The 16617-nt window shown below is 44.9% G+C and overlaps 1 protein-coding gene across 2 annotated transcripts in view; it reads left to right on the forward strand.

The window, feature by feature from the left end:
* Positions 1-16617, forward strand: part of LOC145413608 (low density lipoprotein receptor adapter protein 1-B-like) — a 44929-nt gene that overhangs the window by 15151 nt on the left and 13161 nt on the right. For both annotated transcript variants that reach the window (XM_080283261.1, XM_080283263.1), the window contains exon 2: positions 13159-13414. In XM_080283261.1, coding sequence (XP_080139387.1) covers positions 13159-13414 — 256 coding nt within the window. The remainder of the gene's footprint in view (positions 1-13158; positions 13415-16617) is intronic.

A 16617-nucleotide genomic window follows, 5' to 3' on the forward strand; every position in this document is an offset into this window, starting at 1 on the left:
AAAAAAAATCCATGGACCGTGGAAGCACCCGTATAGCCTCTCAAAACATGTTTTTAGTCAGAAATCGGCATAGAAACGTTTGTGTTGTAGGGTTCCGTAAGTGTGTTATATAATCGTGTGGCATATGGGGGGAGGATGGGGTGGCGGTGTGTCGCTAAGGGGGTGGGTTGGCATAGTCACTGACAGTCAAGCAAGAGCTGTGGCGTAACCTAACAGATCCTGTTATGTAGCCTAACCCTAGGCTAAAGGGTGTATATAGTAAAAATTATGTATATCATAGACATTTTACCTTTCCGTGCCATTTCAGCCCGAGGACGTATAATTTCAATGTTACACACGATAATCGTCTCCATTCACCTTAGGAAACTCCCACTCGAGGTAAAGGGATTGTGCTAGTCATTCTGACCCCGCTAGTTCGAAAAACTTCTGTCGAGAACAATTCTTGTCTGTAATTAGCAAGAATAGAGTGAAGAAAAGTCATCGGAGTTATATAACTCGGGTAAATTATAAGCCATTTTGACAGTCATGATTTTGCCGGCACGAGGCAGGGCACAGTTTAGAATAAAGGATTGATATTTGTCATCTTCCGTCTCCTCTAATATTCCTGAGAAAAAGGCATGGTATGTTTCACAGCCCATAGATGGTACTGATACGATGCGTCAGGGAGGAAAGTGACCTGACATGCCCTAAGTGTGAAGTAGACCCAGTGGAATAGTAGACGAACTTTTGTTGCTAACTATACGATATTTTAACGACTCGTGATTGGGATGCTCAGATAGCCTATATGTACAGTCGATACACTGTCCTATCTCATTCCGATTGGCGGGAAAAAACGAGACAAGGGAAGTTTTGTAGTCCTCCTCGTCCTTCCAGAATAAAGAAAAATATAATACTTATTCCCTCGTAAGATTTTTTTTTTTTTTTTTTAACAAAGAACGAGGAACATCGAAAAATTGTCCCGTACTCTCCCTCTCCTTAAACGACAAATCTGAGTATTTCTTAGGGCATCTTAGGATCATATTGTAAGTGGCATAGGAGGCTTCGTAGTATTCCTGTCGGCGGTTTAGTTTTCGTACTACAGTTTATCTCCATGTTATTTATATCGTTATCATATGGTCATGGCTTGCATTAGTTGCATGCAGGTGGATACTGAGATGCGGTGTGCAGAAAAAAACAGCAAAAGTAAAGGTGCTGCGAAATCGCCATAAAGCTTAAACTATGACCCTTAGCCTGGCAGTGGAAGGAGTAATTTAATTATAGGTTATTCCGCAGGTGTTGTGCGAGCGACTCGTTTGTGTTGTGAGTGGAATTCGAGATACCGTGGCTAACACTTTTAGCTTCCCGATTTATTCTATGGTACACAATACACCTGGGCATGGTTTTTTATTACTGATATAAACTGTCGATATTTATACTATTATTAGCACAAGAGAAATATCGAGGTGTAATGTGCAAACCAATCATCTAAAGAAGAGGTGCTGCAAAGATTCATATACTGCTTAAAATGCGATCCACAATGCTTATGTATGTATATATGTATGTATTTGTTATTTTACCACGACTTACCGGTATGTGTATTGCTGGGAATATGCTGACGTAGGGTGGCAGGGATAAAAGTTCGCTAAATATTCCACCTGTTCTATTACTTCACATCCTTTACTCGTTCATTTTTATAAGCTGAGAGAGGCCTAATATGTTTCTCAGTCTGTAGATGGGTCTCTTTGATTTGATGCGTCAGGGAGGAAAGTGACAGACATGCCGTAACTATGAAGACTGCACAGTGGAATAATAGGGGAATTTTTGTCCTTGACTATACTCACTCCTACATGATATACACCCCATCTCTCCCTGCTTGTTTTCATCCTCTATTACCCTACCTGCTTTCAGTCCCTTTCCTCTCCCTTCCTGTTCAATTTTCAGTCCTTTTCCCCTCTTCTTCCCTCCCTCCCTGCTCTATTTTCAGTCCCCTTCCCCCCTCCCTGCCTCCCTCCTCAATTTTCCGTCCCTTTGTTCATTATTCTGCCTTCTCAGGGTCCCCTTCCCACCTCCTGTCTCTTCACCCCCATCACGTATCATAGCTTCTCATCCCTTTTTATTTTCCCTCTTTTAATCTCCTCTCATCCTTCACCATTGTCTTTTTCCTTTCCATTCAGTTCCGTCTTTTATATTTTCTTGTTTTTCCTTATTCCTTCTTTTTCGTGTTTTCTCCCTTTTCATCCTTATTATCTCGTGTATGTGTGTGTGAAAATATTTGGTAGAAAAGGTAGTACAGCAGCTGACATTAAACTGATAGTGGTTGTACGGTAAGGAATCTCCCTTTATTAGTCTCCCTCCTTTTATCTCTCCAGTCCTTATCCTCTCACGCCCCTACCCTTCCTCACCCTCACCCCTCGTCGCCTTCGCTACGTCACCCTCATCCCCTCACCCCAACCCCTTCTTACCTTCACCCTTCCTTACCCCTTTTCCACCCTCACCCCTACCTCATCTCACCCCCACCCCAACCCCGCCTCACCCTCACCCCAACCCCGCCTCACCCTCACCCCTACCCCATCTCATCCTTTCCCCTACCCCATCTCACCCGCACCCTCGCCACCTCACCTTCACCTCTACCCTATCTCACTCTCACCCCTAGCCCCTCTCACCCTCACCCCTAGCCCACCTTACCCTCGCTCCTAGTCCACCTTTCCCTTGCTCACCCTCGCCTCTACCCCACCTCGCCCCTGTTCACCCTCACTCCTTTCCCCTTTGTCACCCTCACCCCCTCAGTCTCTCGTCGACTGTTTGCTTCATTCATTCCCCTTCCTGCCCTTCTTTCTCACATTTTTTATTCGTACAGACGAGTCAGTCCGTTCCCCTAAGCCCCAGCAGTCCTCTTACATAGCGTCACACACCATCACATGTCAACACGTGGCTGTTAATACCGTTCCGTCCATAATGAATACAGTATAGGTTCGGGTTATCTTCGTGAGGATTGGTGTGATATTAGCGTGGGGAAGGTGTTGTTTATGGCATCACGTCGGGTTTTGTGGAAAATGAACGGAGAATTTAACTAAATATATACAAACAGTTCTTTTTCCTAGCCTGTGACTGATTTCTCGTTTCCGTCAGCCACCTCTTATTTCTCCTTATTTTCATCCCAGACTCGCTCCTATTCTCGTCCTAGTCTTTTCTTTCCTTAATTGTCCCCTGTACCATGATATATTCTCTCTCTCTCTCTCTCTCTCTCTCTCTCTCTCTCTCTCTCTCTCTCTTCCCCTCCTAACTTACCACCTAGCGACCATCCCAGTACTCAAGAACAGTCACTTCCCTTCCTTCAGTTGCCGTCCCCTCCCCTCCACCACCATCCCCCTCCTCCTCTCCCCCACCATCCCCCCTCCTCTCCTCCCCACCATCCCCCCTCCTCTCCTCCCCACCATCCCCCCTCCTTTCCTCCCCACCATCCCCCCTCCTTTCCTCCCCACATTGACCCAAGGCGTGCTGGTGGGTACGGAGCTGCCTTATGCAATGTTTGTCAGATCTACCTGTGATGTTTGTTGCTACGCTGGCAAAGGGGAGTGTGTGGCCTATTGGTGCACGGGTGGGAAGGAGTGACGTGTGGGTGTAGAGGAGGAATTATTTTATTTTTTTCTGAGAGAGAGAGAGAGAGAGAGAGAGAGAGAGAGAGAGAGAGAGAGAGAGCAGGGTGAAAGTAAGGAAGTAAATGAGCAAATGGAGGTGATAACTTAGGTTTGATTGCGGTATAAACGAAGGTTGCGTGTGAGGAAAGTGAGAGAGGAAGAAGGAAGAGGAAAGGTGGAGACGAGGAGGAAGATGAAAGAAGAGGGACACGGGGAAGAAGAAGAAGAAGGGAAGAGGAGGGAGATACGGAAAACCAAAGATGGAGATGAGGAAGATGATAAAAAGATTGGAAGCAGGAGGAAGGGAAGACAAAAGGAATGAGATGAGGACACAAGGAAGATCGTAAACAAAAAAAGAGAGAGAGAAAGAGGTCGGAAAGATAATCAGAGAGGGGAAGAAATGGAAGATGAAAGGAAGGGAAGGAGACAATGAAGATGATTAAAGGAAACTAAGTGGTAGACAGGGAAAAAAACAAGAAAGGAAAGGAAACAGGAAAGAAGATGAAAGGAAAGGGGAGACAGGGAAAAAAACAAGAAAGGAAACGAGACAGGAAAGATTACGAAAGGAGGGAAGGAAGGAGATAGAGACAGGAAGAGCTGGAAGGAGGGAGACAGGGCATAAAAACTTCAGGAAGTGATTATAGGAAGGGAAGCAGGTGAAGCGGAAGGAAGGGTGGCAAAGAAATATAAAGACGGAGACAAAGGAGCACAAAGGAACGTTGGAGGAGGGAGAACATTAATCCTTCAACCCGAGGACCTCATTTTATTTTTATTTATTTGTTATTTTTGCTACCGGACTATTTATTCTTGTTTGGTGAGCATTTTAGAAGTGTGGGGGTAAGTGAAGGCTAGATCCAACAGTGCTAGTTCTAATTCTTCCCTAAACTGAATCAGATGAGAGAGAGAGAGAGAGTTGATGTGAAGAGAAGAGAAAGAGGATGGGTAGAAAGGGAGAACAGTTTTGTAGAAAAGTGAAGAACTAATACATCCAGTTGTAAAAGTCTCTCCCAAACAGAAAAAAATATATGAAAGTAAGAGGAATGTGCGGATATGAGGGGGAAGAGGGAGAGGATGAGAATCGAAAGGAAGAAGGGGGGGGGGAAGACACCGTAAAGAATTGTGAAGAAAATATGGACATGGTAAAGAAGGCAATAAAAAAAATAGAAATAAAATAAAACATTAAGAAAAGAAAGGAAGGACAGGAGGAAGACAATTTTGGTAAGAAAAATGAAGATGTTTGATGTAAAAAAAAAAAAAATATGAAGTCGAATAGACGTTAAATCACCCCAAAGAAAGTGAAGTTATTAGCTACCCAGGAACTAACAGAGCCGTCAACACCGAGGACGTCTTACTGGCACCACACTACTTCATTCCGAGAGAACCCCAGTAATGAAGGAATTAATAACGCTCGAACTAACCTCTCTAAAGGCGAAATTTTTAAAGCTAACAAATCCCTCTGTCGAATTTTGAAAGCTAAAACTAGTCCCTCCTGAGCCGAAAAATCCATCCCAAACTTAGATAAAATATGCGACTACTACTACTCCTGCTGCTACTACTACTACTACTACTACTACTACTGCTGCTGCTGCTGCTACTACTACTACTGCTGCTGCTACTACTACTACTACTGCTGCTGCTGCTACTACTACTACTACTACTACTACTACTACTACTATTACTACTACTACTACTACTACTACTATTACTACTACTACTACTACTACTACTGCTACTACCACCACCACCACCACCACCACTGCTACTACTACTACTACTACTACTAATAATAATAATAATAATAATAATTAAAGGGTGTCATAGTATTTTCCACGTTAGTACGCTACCTGCTATCGTCCTAGTGAAAGTTGTATTAGGTAGTGTGTCGAGTGCCTCTTGAAGGAGTGGGAAGAGATAGCTATTGTTTACCGGGTACACGCCATAAAAAAAGTCTCAATTTCTCGGGTGATTCATGGTTTCACTTGGGGTTTTAGCTGTGTGTGGGGGATGGGGGAATTTAGCCTAATATTTCACCTTTTCATCTCCTCACTCATGCTGGCTATTATTTCTAAGCTGAGAAAGACTTGATACGTTCCTCTGCCTATGGACGATCCTGTGATATGATGCGCCAAGGGGGAAAGTGGCAGACGTGACGTGGGTCTAAAGTAGGGTCGTACACTAAGCGGCTTTGGAGATGTTGTAGCACGTTTCCCTCAGCGATTTCTTTTACCTTTTGAACCAAAACATTCCTGTATATCACCGATGCTAACTACCGTGTGTCGATTTTAAGTCAAAAAATAACGCAGAAAATATTAAGGTATAATAGGCAAAATACAGGTTGCCCATTAGAAACGCCTCACTAGAAACTCACTTGGCAGTGTCGTATGTGTTGAGGGGAGGCTCAGTTGGCCAGTGTGGGCGTGGCTATGGTAGTGGGAGTAGGAAATGAATAAGTGATGCAGAACAGACACCGACATCCCTGACTGAATCGTCTCTGCAACACACGAGAAATCGCCCTTTGGAGTGGAAGTCCAGCGTTATATATGGACCACCCTGTATATCGCTGAAGAAGTGGTGGTAGAAGATAGTCCTTAGAGGCAGTGGAACATTAGGGGAAACTTTTGCCCGTGACTGTACATGAGGTTCATTATGGCTGTGTACACATGCAGCTCTACCCGTGTGTACCCTGGCTGCTGTGAACCCTCAAGGACTTAAGAGTGCCATCACCATCTTCGTTGGTTTTGCTGTCATTATCGTTATCGTCGCCGTCGTCATCATCATCATCATGGTTTTTGCTGTCGGAGTCGGAGTCGTTGTTGTTGTTGTACCATATTTATTCCCACTGGTATCTTCGTTGCCAACTTCATTATCACTGTCATCGTCTGTATTAACTTTGTCATCGTTATCATTACCATCATCGTCGTCATCGCTGCGATGGTCATTTGTAACTCATTATCGTCACCATTACTATCATTACTCTTTATCGACGTCATAATACCAACGCTGTCATTACTGTTATCATCATCGTCGTCAGCATCAACAACATCACGAAGATTGTCACTTACTGCATTCCTGCCCTTGTGATTCCTCTTCCGGATCGCCGTTCTTGATGTTCAGCCACTCTTGACGAACGTGAAGTATATATGTGTAGGACCTAAACTAGTTTACATGATAAACAGAATCTGTAACAGTTGACTGTTACCAAACATCGGTTCGTTTTTTTTATTTATTTCACGTTACTATTCAGTGATTGAATATATTTGCCGTCTCATGTACAATACCTACTAAGCGAATCACAACCAGTCTAATCCCTTGATCTAAAGAGTTTAATTGCGACCCATGACCTGCAATGATTTGTTTAAGGCCTAATTTAAAGAGTGAAACTGTACACAAGTAACATATCTCCTCTGGGACAGTCGAAGTTATTGGACACTGCCGCTGCTCTCGTTCGAGTACTCAGCCAGCTACCCAGCCACATGACTCCCAGATGTCTAGTTCATCCATATACATACTGTAATACGAATTTCATTTGAGGCAGGTAGCTGACATAAAATTAATATGAAGAGTTTCATAACTTCATCTTTAATGACGTATGGAAATTCCTATTAGGTTTACCAAATACATGCATCACTATACTCTTCCCTAGGTTGTGTGCAGGCAAAATGCTTCAGTGAAGCAACTTTGATACATCACGGATCATGATTGTTGGATTACACGTTTCCCAGTCATTTCAGACTTATACATCCCCCAAACATTCGTTTCAGAAGTGATCCCAAACACTTATTTCAGACTTACATATCCTCCAAACACTCAATCGGACTCCAAGACAACATAATAACTAAAGATTCACTAATGAAGAAACGTGTTAATTCATCTGCAGCTAAATATTGAGCCAACGTGATGTGGAACGCCTTACACTAGAGCTAACTAGTTGTGTGCAAGAGTAAGCAATGTTAAAGACGGTGTAAATTGATCCTTTGTTTGTTGATGTGTAGTGCAGTCAGCCAAGCAGCTTATCCCCCTCCCGCGTGCCATAGAGGTCAGCCCCACTCCCGCTTCACTGTACGTCCTTACTCTGCCTCCTTTCTCTCCCACTCGGTGCTGGAGAGGGATGCCTTCACGTGGTGGCACCTATATAACCGGGTGGCTTTGCTGCCAGGTTATATAAAAGTTCCACAGCTCCCTCCTTATCCCCTGAAGAGAGGAAGGTGGACTTCAGAAGAGTAGCTTCAGCCTGCAGTCAACTGGGTTCACATTCACAAGAAGCTAAGGCCACAACAACAACTCAGCCCACTCCCCAACCTCCACCTATCCCTCTCCCTCTCATCCTTGAGGTGGCGATGGTGTAATCGGAAACTTACTCTGTCCACAATCGTGACGTCTTGGGTTTGATTCCAGGGTCGACTGCTGGATCTGTGAGCATGGTTTTTACTCCAACTTGTTTGCGCCTTGAACTGGAATACGGTGCTTGATCATATTAGACGGTTGAGTGCCTTGTGGAGGAAAATTGGCCCTGCAAGTATTATCTGCCTTAATGACACCGGCTCCCTCACCTCCCTTTCCCCTTCACTTTCATCCTCCCCCTCTCCTCCTCCCCTCCCCCTCTCTCTCCCCCTCCCCTCCCCCTCTCTCTCCCCCTCCCCTCCCTCTCTCCTCTCCCCTTCCCCCTCTCTCCTCTCCCCTTCCCCCTCTCTCCTCTCCCCTTCCCCCTCTCTCCTCTCCCCATCCCCATCTCTCCTCTCCCCATCCCCATCTCTCCTCTCCCCATCCCCCTCTCTCCTCTCCCCATCCCCATCTCTCCTCTCCCCATTCCCATCTCTCCTCTTCCCCACATGTTGTAACCAACGCAAATAAAGAAAATGTGGAAGCATATGGAAGGGATGACGTCAGCTGCATCTTGGGACACACACACACACACACACACACACACACACACACACACACACACACGCACGCACGCACGCACGCACGCACGCACGCACGCACGCACGCACGCACACACACACACACACACACACACACACACACACACACACACACACACACACACACACACACACACACACACACACACACACACACACACACACACACACACACACACACACACACACACACACACACACACACACACCACAGTGTGTCTTCCTTCTTTCCTTCCTTTCCTCACACCATTTATACATTCGCCTGTTTCCTGTTATCTCAATTTCTTCCTCTTCTCGTTCTCCGTCCTCTCCTATTATCTCCCGTTCCTCCCTCCTTTCCCTCCCAATATTATTTCATTCCTCCATGATTTCCTTCTCTCTTGTCCCTACATTCTTCCGTCCCTCCCTCCTTTTCCTTTCCTTTCGTTCTGTCCCAGTTTTCTTTCATCCTTCACCTCACTGCTTTTCTTCCCGTCCCTCATGTTCCTTTCAGGGTGGCAGTATTAACTCTACTGACGATTGCCATAACTTACAAAAGGAAGTCTGTCTGTAGAGAATATACTTTTCCTACCCTGCCTCACCGCCTTCTAAGGTTATTTCACCCACCTCATTTGTACCCTGTTTTTCTTCCCATAGCTGCACGGCATTATACTACACACCACCAACCGTGACCCACCCCGTGACTAACCTGGTCTGGGAATCTAATCTCTTAAAGCCCCTCCTTGCCACGCCCTCCCTCCCCTCATAACCACTGCCCTCTCTCTCTCTCTCTCTCTCTCTCTCTCTCTCTCTCTCTCTCTCTCTCTCTCTCTCTCTCATTGCCTTATGACCACAACCTTCCTCCCTCATGACCACAACTTTCTCTCATCATGACCACAACCTGGCCATCCTTCCTCACAACCACCACCTTCGTTCCTTCCTCTCCCTCCCTGTACTTCCATCCTCCTTCCCTCATTCTGCCTCCATCCCCCTTCCCTTTCTCATGGCCACGCCCTCCCTACTTCCTCTGTCCCCTTTAAGAATATTCGAGTAACGCACTTCCGATGCGCGGCCGCTCCTCCCCTGGTGCTACTTCTGATGTGATGGTGGTGGTGGCCCATTTTTTTTTTCTGTGGTAGTATGGTGGGGTTGGAAGTTGTGGTATGGTGGTAGTATTTGTGAAAGGTTGGCCGTTGTGGTATGGTGGTGGTGGTGGTGGTATGGTGGTGTTGGCTAGTGGTGATATGGTGCGGTCTGGTAGCTAGTTGTGGTATGGTGGTTTTGTTGTATGGTACTGTAGTCTGGTAACTTGTTTTGATATGGTGGTAGTGGTAGTTGTTGTTGTGGTGGTGGTAGTCATAGCATCCAGTTGTGGTATGATGGTGGTGGCAGCTGTTTTCATGGTGCTGGTAGCAAGTTGTGGTATGGTGGTGGTAGAATAGTGGTCCTATGTGGTGGTGGCGGCGGTGGTAGCTAACTGTGGTGATGTGGTTGTGGCTGATTGGTAGTTGGTTGGGTTTGGCAGTTTTGGTGAAATGGTGTTAGTTATGGGACGTCTGTTATTTAGGTGGAAAGTCAGTAATTCTGTCGAAAGTTAGTAATTTCGGTAAAATGGTAATACAGTAATGGTGATATTATTATTGAAATGTTTGTGGTAATTTTTGCCGGATATATGTAATGGTGATGAAGTAATTTCGTGTGTGTGTGTGTGTGTGTGTGTGTGTGTGTGTGTGTGTGTGTGTGTGTGTGTCAGTCTTGTGGTTTATTAATATGGGAACAAATTTTTTTCCTTTATGGTAGCTTTAGTATCAGATTACCTGTCACGGAAGAAGGGTGTTTGTTTTGGGTAGCGGAGAAGGTCAAGTTATCTTTGCCGTCAGGGAAAGGTCAAGGTAGTAACCCCGGAGTAAACTGACCTCATTCTGCCACTTTCTCTAGGCTAGTCTTAACCGCTGATTGCCATTTGCTTCATATCTTCCCCGATGGTCTCATATTGTGCGCATATATATATATATATATATATATATATATATATATATATATATATATATATATATATATATATATATATGCCTGTCGTCTGTCTGTCTGTCTGTATCTATTTGTTTGGCTAGCTAGCAATATTTATTTATCAGTTTATCTATAATTTTATATAATTGTGTGCATCGCATGTGCGGGCGCGCGGGCGCACACACACACACACACACACACACACACACACACACACACACACACACACACACACACACACACACACACACACAACCTTAACCTCTGCCTCGCTAACCGGGGTATATATATATATAGACCTCCTCCCCTTTTCTGTCTCCTTGTTTTTCTTCGTACCAGTGTCCGGGTTGATCCAGGTCCACCCGGAACTGCAGTGTTAATATCCCATGGTACAGGTGGGGACAAACTTTCACGTATTTCATTGCCTCTACTTCGCATAAGAGCATGTCGGCCACTTCTGTGATGCGTCATGTTAGTGAGAATTACTTATGGGCAGAGGACACGTACCAAGCCTTCATCAGCTATGGAGTATTAGGCAGAAGAAGAAAATGAATGAGATGAGGTGAATTATTAGCTTAACTGGTGCCCCTGCCTGCATAGTAACATCCTCTCAGTTCATTTCACACAAGGACACCATCACCAAGGTTAATTCTTCGCATTTCCCACTCCCTTTATCAGAAGAATAATATGACCCACTTTTTATGCCTTATATGTTTTGTAAGGAAATTTATCGTTAACTATTTTCGTCATGGAGAAGTAGTGATCATAATTTAGAAGAGTGGACTGTTGACCCAAAGGACGTGAAATCGTTCCCAGGCTGGCACAAGGATGTTTTGATTTTGAGCTGATATTCCACAAAACCCACCGAAATGTCATACCCCGCTGATGCCGTCACACCAGTTCTGCTGGATGAATTAACCTTAGCTTGTACTGTATATGAATTCAGTATGGATGGTGGGTGTTAGCGTCTAAACAGTCTGTGATGCCATCTGTTGCACGTACAGGATTACCGGTACTGGTCCTTATAGACATGATTAATCAATGCCCATAGTTAGATAAATAATAATGTTTATGGATTAGAGAGGTATATAAGATGGGGGGGGGTGCAAGTTGAGGGGAGGGCGACATGGAGGCGATTTGTTTGTGGCCATTTCATACGAGATGAAGATGTCTGGCTATAGATAGACAGATAGATTTTTAAAATTGTGGGTCTTGATTACGGCCATATTCCTAGATGGCGTAGGAGATTTGGTAACTTCATCAGCGTTTTTTTTTTTTTTTTTTTTTTTTTTCCCCCCACAATAATAACCTTGTCTGTTGTTGATGCAATCTGGGTCGGTATTAAACAGATAAGTAATGTGTAAGGGGACAAGTGGATGTGCTGAGGAAAAAGCACTAAAGTCTCGTTTGCCAGTCAGAATGAGAATGTGTGTGTGTGTGTGTGTGTGTGTGTGTGTGTGTGTGCGTGCGTGTGCGTGTGTGCGCGCTCGCGCTTGCGCGTGTCGGCTAAAATCCTCAAGAAAAAAAGACAATCAGAATTTCCCAAGAGTCTTTGTGTATTCACATTCCGGGTGAAATGGTGAGTTCACCCCATAGACCTTGGTTCTCCCCTGCAGGTGTAGGAACACGGAAACGCTTGAATTTTATCGGTCACTTCCTTGTTGATACCAGATAAGTTATGAATCATGCATTTAGGTGATTTATCTTCAGACTGAAGTTGCAACAGACTCTTAATACCTTCACCCCGATGACGCGTTATGCACTGTATTTAACTCTTGCAACCCCCACTTCCTTACGAAAGATCCCCCCCTAAGTTTAAGAAAATCGTCTGAGGGCAGCAAGAATAAACTAAAAAGACAAAGTGATTCAAAAGGTTACGTCAGCAGGACTTGTATAGTTAACCCAGTCACTCTGATGATTGTTTTTAATTAGCTTCCACTGCACGATTTCATTCAGGATTTTATGTAATCCTCGTAGTGAAAAGTATAACTAAGGCTGTATTTAGCCCCTCCTTTCAGAGGGCCTGGAGATAGGAAGAAGAAACTGAAAAAGGCGTCGGGATTTAAGAGGTTAACAAATGGCAAACTTGTAATACGCTTCTTGCTAGGACACAGGATTGAGTATTTAACCCTCATGATCGGTACAGTCCAAATATTGTATTCTAGTTAACACACAGATTTTATTCCTGAGAGTGAGCATAGGAAGCCAAGTGTTAATACTCTCGATCCTTACCAGATATATCTATGTCCGGTATGTATGTATTTTACGTCATTGAGTATTTGGACGTATGTTAATGAGTGTATTTTACGTCACTGAGTATTTGGACGTTGTCTGAGTGTATATTACGTCACAGTATTTGGACTATTTTATTGAATGCTTCCTCTACATCTCATTTAATGCCTTAAGTTTAATTCACCCAGGGGTAATTGCCACTACTCAGAGCAGTCACGCCCATATATATCTTTCATATGTAAGGTATACTATTTATAATGTAAATATATGTATACTGTATCCACTTGTACATATTGTAATTGCATGAAAAGAATATGCTTTTTTTTTTTTTTATGTACTGTAACTTTTCAAATGTAAAGGTCTTGTCTTTACGACTAAGATTGTCTGTGTGTGTACAGAGTTGTCAGAGGAATGGGCCACTATACGTGAGCCAGTGGTGGAGGGCGTCACCTTCTACTGCAAGTACCTAGGATCCACGCTGGTTGATGACCCCAAGGGCGAGGCGGCCACGGCGGAGGCCATCAAGCGCATCATCCACACGGCAAAGCAGGTGGCGCGAAAGCCGGAGCGTGTGTCCCTGCATGTGTCACTACAGGGCATTCGGATGGAGGACACGGCCACCGCGGACATCCTCCTTCAGACTTCCATATACAAGTGAGTGACAGGAGAAGGGGCGAGAGGAAGCATTGGGGAAGCGGGAAATGTAGAAAATCTGGATATGTATTTCTAACGATAAGGCCGCCACAGACACCCCCCCACAATCAGATATCCATGTGTACAAATGGGGAGGGGAGGAAGGGAAAGACAATAGGGATGGGGGGAAATGCAGGCGATATACGGTAGGAACGTATCAGCGAAAGTGCTCCTGCGTGTCACAACAAAGTGTCAGGATGGAGGACACGGCCACCAGACATACCGCTTCAGACGTTCAGATCCGAGTCAGTGGGGGGAGAGAATGAGGACGGAATGCATTAATATAAAATGCAGTTAACTTACACCGTACACCCTATACTTTTTCCCTCCCTTCCTTCCACTGACTCTTCTCTGCATAACCCATATTGTCTTTCTCTAAACGCGTGATAAAGAGGGAAGGGAGTTATGGAGATGCATTTAGAACTCAATTGAGCTTAGTCGTTATAAGATTGCTTGTCTATGCTTTTTCTCCCTCATACAGTTACCAAACGCTTCACAAGTAGAATATTGAATAGAAAGAAAAATAAAACAATATCTAATAATATAACGCTGTTGAGGCTTATTTAGCCTGTATATTTTTGAAGATGCTTGATAAATTCGAACATCAAGTAAGATAAAAACAGTACTATGTGGGGAAATGAAAATAATGAGAGGGAAAATGACACAATTTGTTAAATAAACAGTTAACTAACTAATGATCTGTAATAATTTGGTTAGGTTTATAGATAGACTAACTTAGGTTTAGAGAACAGCAATATTCACCAATCCGATCACCTATGCATTCGCCATAGCAGTGCTTCCTCGGGTCGGGCACCTTTGCCATAGCTGCACGTACTGTACCTGTTCTTACCATACTCCTACCTCCCCATCCCTTCACACCTTCCTCTCCCCTTCCCTACCCTTCTTACTTTCTTCCTACCCATCCTTTCACTCCTTCTTTTCTTACTCTCTTCCCACCCACCCCGTCACTCTCTTCCCTCCCTTTTCCTTTCCTTCCCATCATACATTCTTCCTATCCCCTTACCCACGTCTTCTTCCCTTTCCTTCCCTTCCCCTTTCCCTCCCTTCCCTTCCCTTCCCTTTCCCTCCCTTCCCTTCCCTTCCCTTCCCCTTTCCCTCCCTTCCCTTCCTTTCCCTTCCCTTCCCCTTTCCCTCCCTTCCCTTTCCCTCCCTTCCCTTCCCTTCCCCTTTCCCTCCCTTCCCTTCCCTTCCCCTTTCCCTCCCTTCCCTTCCCTTCCCCTTCCCTCCCTTCTCTTCCCCTCCCCTCCCTTCCCTTCCCTTCCCTTCCCTTCCCATTTCGTCCCTTCCCTTCCCTTCCTTATTCTTCCCACCTCTCTCTTCCCGATTCCCATCCCTTCCCCTTTCCCATCCCTTCCCCTTTCCCTCCCTTCCCTTCCCTTCCCCTTCCCTCCCTTCTCTTCCCCTCCCCTCCCTTCCCTTCCCTTCCCTTCCCTTCCCTTCCCTTCCTTATTCTTCCCATCTCTCTCTTCCCATCCATCCTTTCACTTCTTCTTTTCTTACTCTCTTCCCTTCTTACTCTTTTCCCACCCACCTCGTCACTCTCTTCCCTCCCTTTTCCTTTCCTTCCCATCATACTTTCTTCCTATCCCCTTACCCACGTCTTCTTCCCTTCCCTTCCCGTCCCACCTTTTCAGTCTCCTTCCCCTTTCCTCTCACTCTTCCCACCCCTTTCACCTCCTCCCTTTCCCTTTTCCTTTGTTGTTCTCTTCCCATTCCAGCACTTCTTCCCTTTATTCACCCCCATCTTCCCCTCTCCTTGTACTTCTGACTATAGTTCAGCTTTATTCCCTCTCGTTCGCCTCCTCCACTCTCCCCTTTTTCCACTTCCCCTCCCCTTCACCCCTTATGTTTCTCTTGCTACATCCTCCTAATGTAAATATAAACTATGTAAAGGCCCCATACGTTTACCTTTACATCAGTTAACAAAAACACGTGTTTACGGATGAACCATATCCACTTCAGTGATGTATTATTTATTTTCCTTTTGTTGCCTCCAGTTGATTATATTGAGCTTGGGGGATACTAGAAGCTGGAGGGGTTAGATAAAGCCTTCAGTAAGCCCCTTCGCTATAAGGGTCTTCTAATCTATATAAAATCTTCTCTTCAGTAGCCAGAATGTAATTATTATTGTCACTGGGCTAAAGGTAATACGTCCTGGCGGTTGTAGTTTGAGTTGGGGTGTTACAGTAGTGGACCCAAGTTCATCTGAAACATGAACCCTGTGGACTGCAGGATGAATTTGCTCATCTGGAGTTCACTACCCTCTTTTTGGGGGATAGGGAAGTAGTAAAAGGACATGTAAATAACCAGACAGTGGAACCGCCCCGTTATATCGGTGCCATTGCAGCAAGGCCTTTTCTTTTCAGGACCGAAGAATGACTGGTGAAAAATCAAGATATTAACGGGAGTTGGCACTGAAAGCGTGTATGAAGAGTGGGGGAAGGGTGGGTAGTGATGAGTGATGGGGTGGGGGTAGGGGTAGGGGTAAAGCTATGGGTAGAGATAAGCATAGGGATAGGCGTAGGAGTGAGGAATGGGTAGGAGTATGGTGGGATGGGGTGGGGTGGGGTGGTAGTGGTGGTATATACGAGTGCAGTTAGGGACAGAGATGGTGGGGGATTTGGGGTATGGGAGCAGTAGGAGTGGGTGTCGAGGCAGAGTGGAAACTGTGGAATGCAAGGACAGTCAGTCAGTCGTCACGCCTACTACAAGGATGCTGTGAAAAGCTTTGTAAAACAGATGGGTCATGATAACAAAAGCTGATGTCGTAAGCTAAATAGTCAGAGGCAGCTGTCATTAGACCAACCATTCTCTGCCCCTTCACTCCCGAATAAGGGAACAAATCTTCCCTTATCCACGGGGCTAAGAAAGAAAAGGTAATCCTAATGGATATAGGGGTTTGAACCGTGATGGCGGCGCGGGGAGGAGGATGAATCGTTTAAGACAATAACTCATTAAACCTCGGGGCCCCCCCCCCCCCCCTTTTTTTTTTTTTTTTTTTTTTTTTTTTTTTTTTTTTTTTTTTTAATGCCATCTCCTGACGATTTGATTCGGTTTAGGACAGACGGTTCGAACTGGAGGGGTTAAATACAGTCATGATAAGAATGTGAGACACCTTTCCTAGGTTGGATGAAATAATCTGG

This window comes from Coenobita brevimanus, chromosome 97 (assembly GCF_032717465.1).
Source record: "Coenobita brevimanus isolate Jiangsu-jjx chromosome 97, ASM3271746v2, whole genome shotgun sequence".
Classification (NCBI taxonomy): domain Eukaryota; kingdom Metazoa; phylum Arthropoda; class Malacostraca; order Decapoda; family Coenobitidae; genus Coenobita; species Coenobita brevimanus.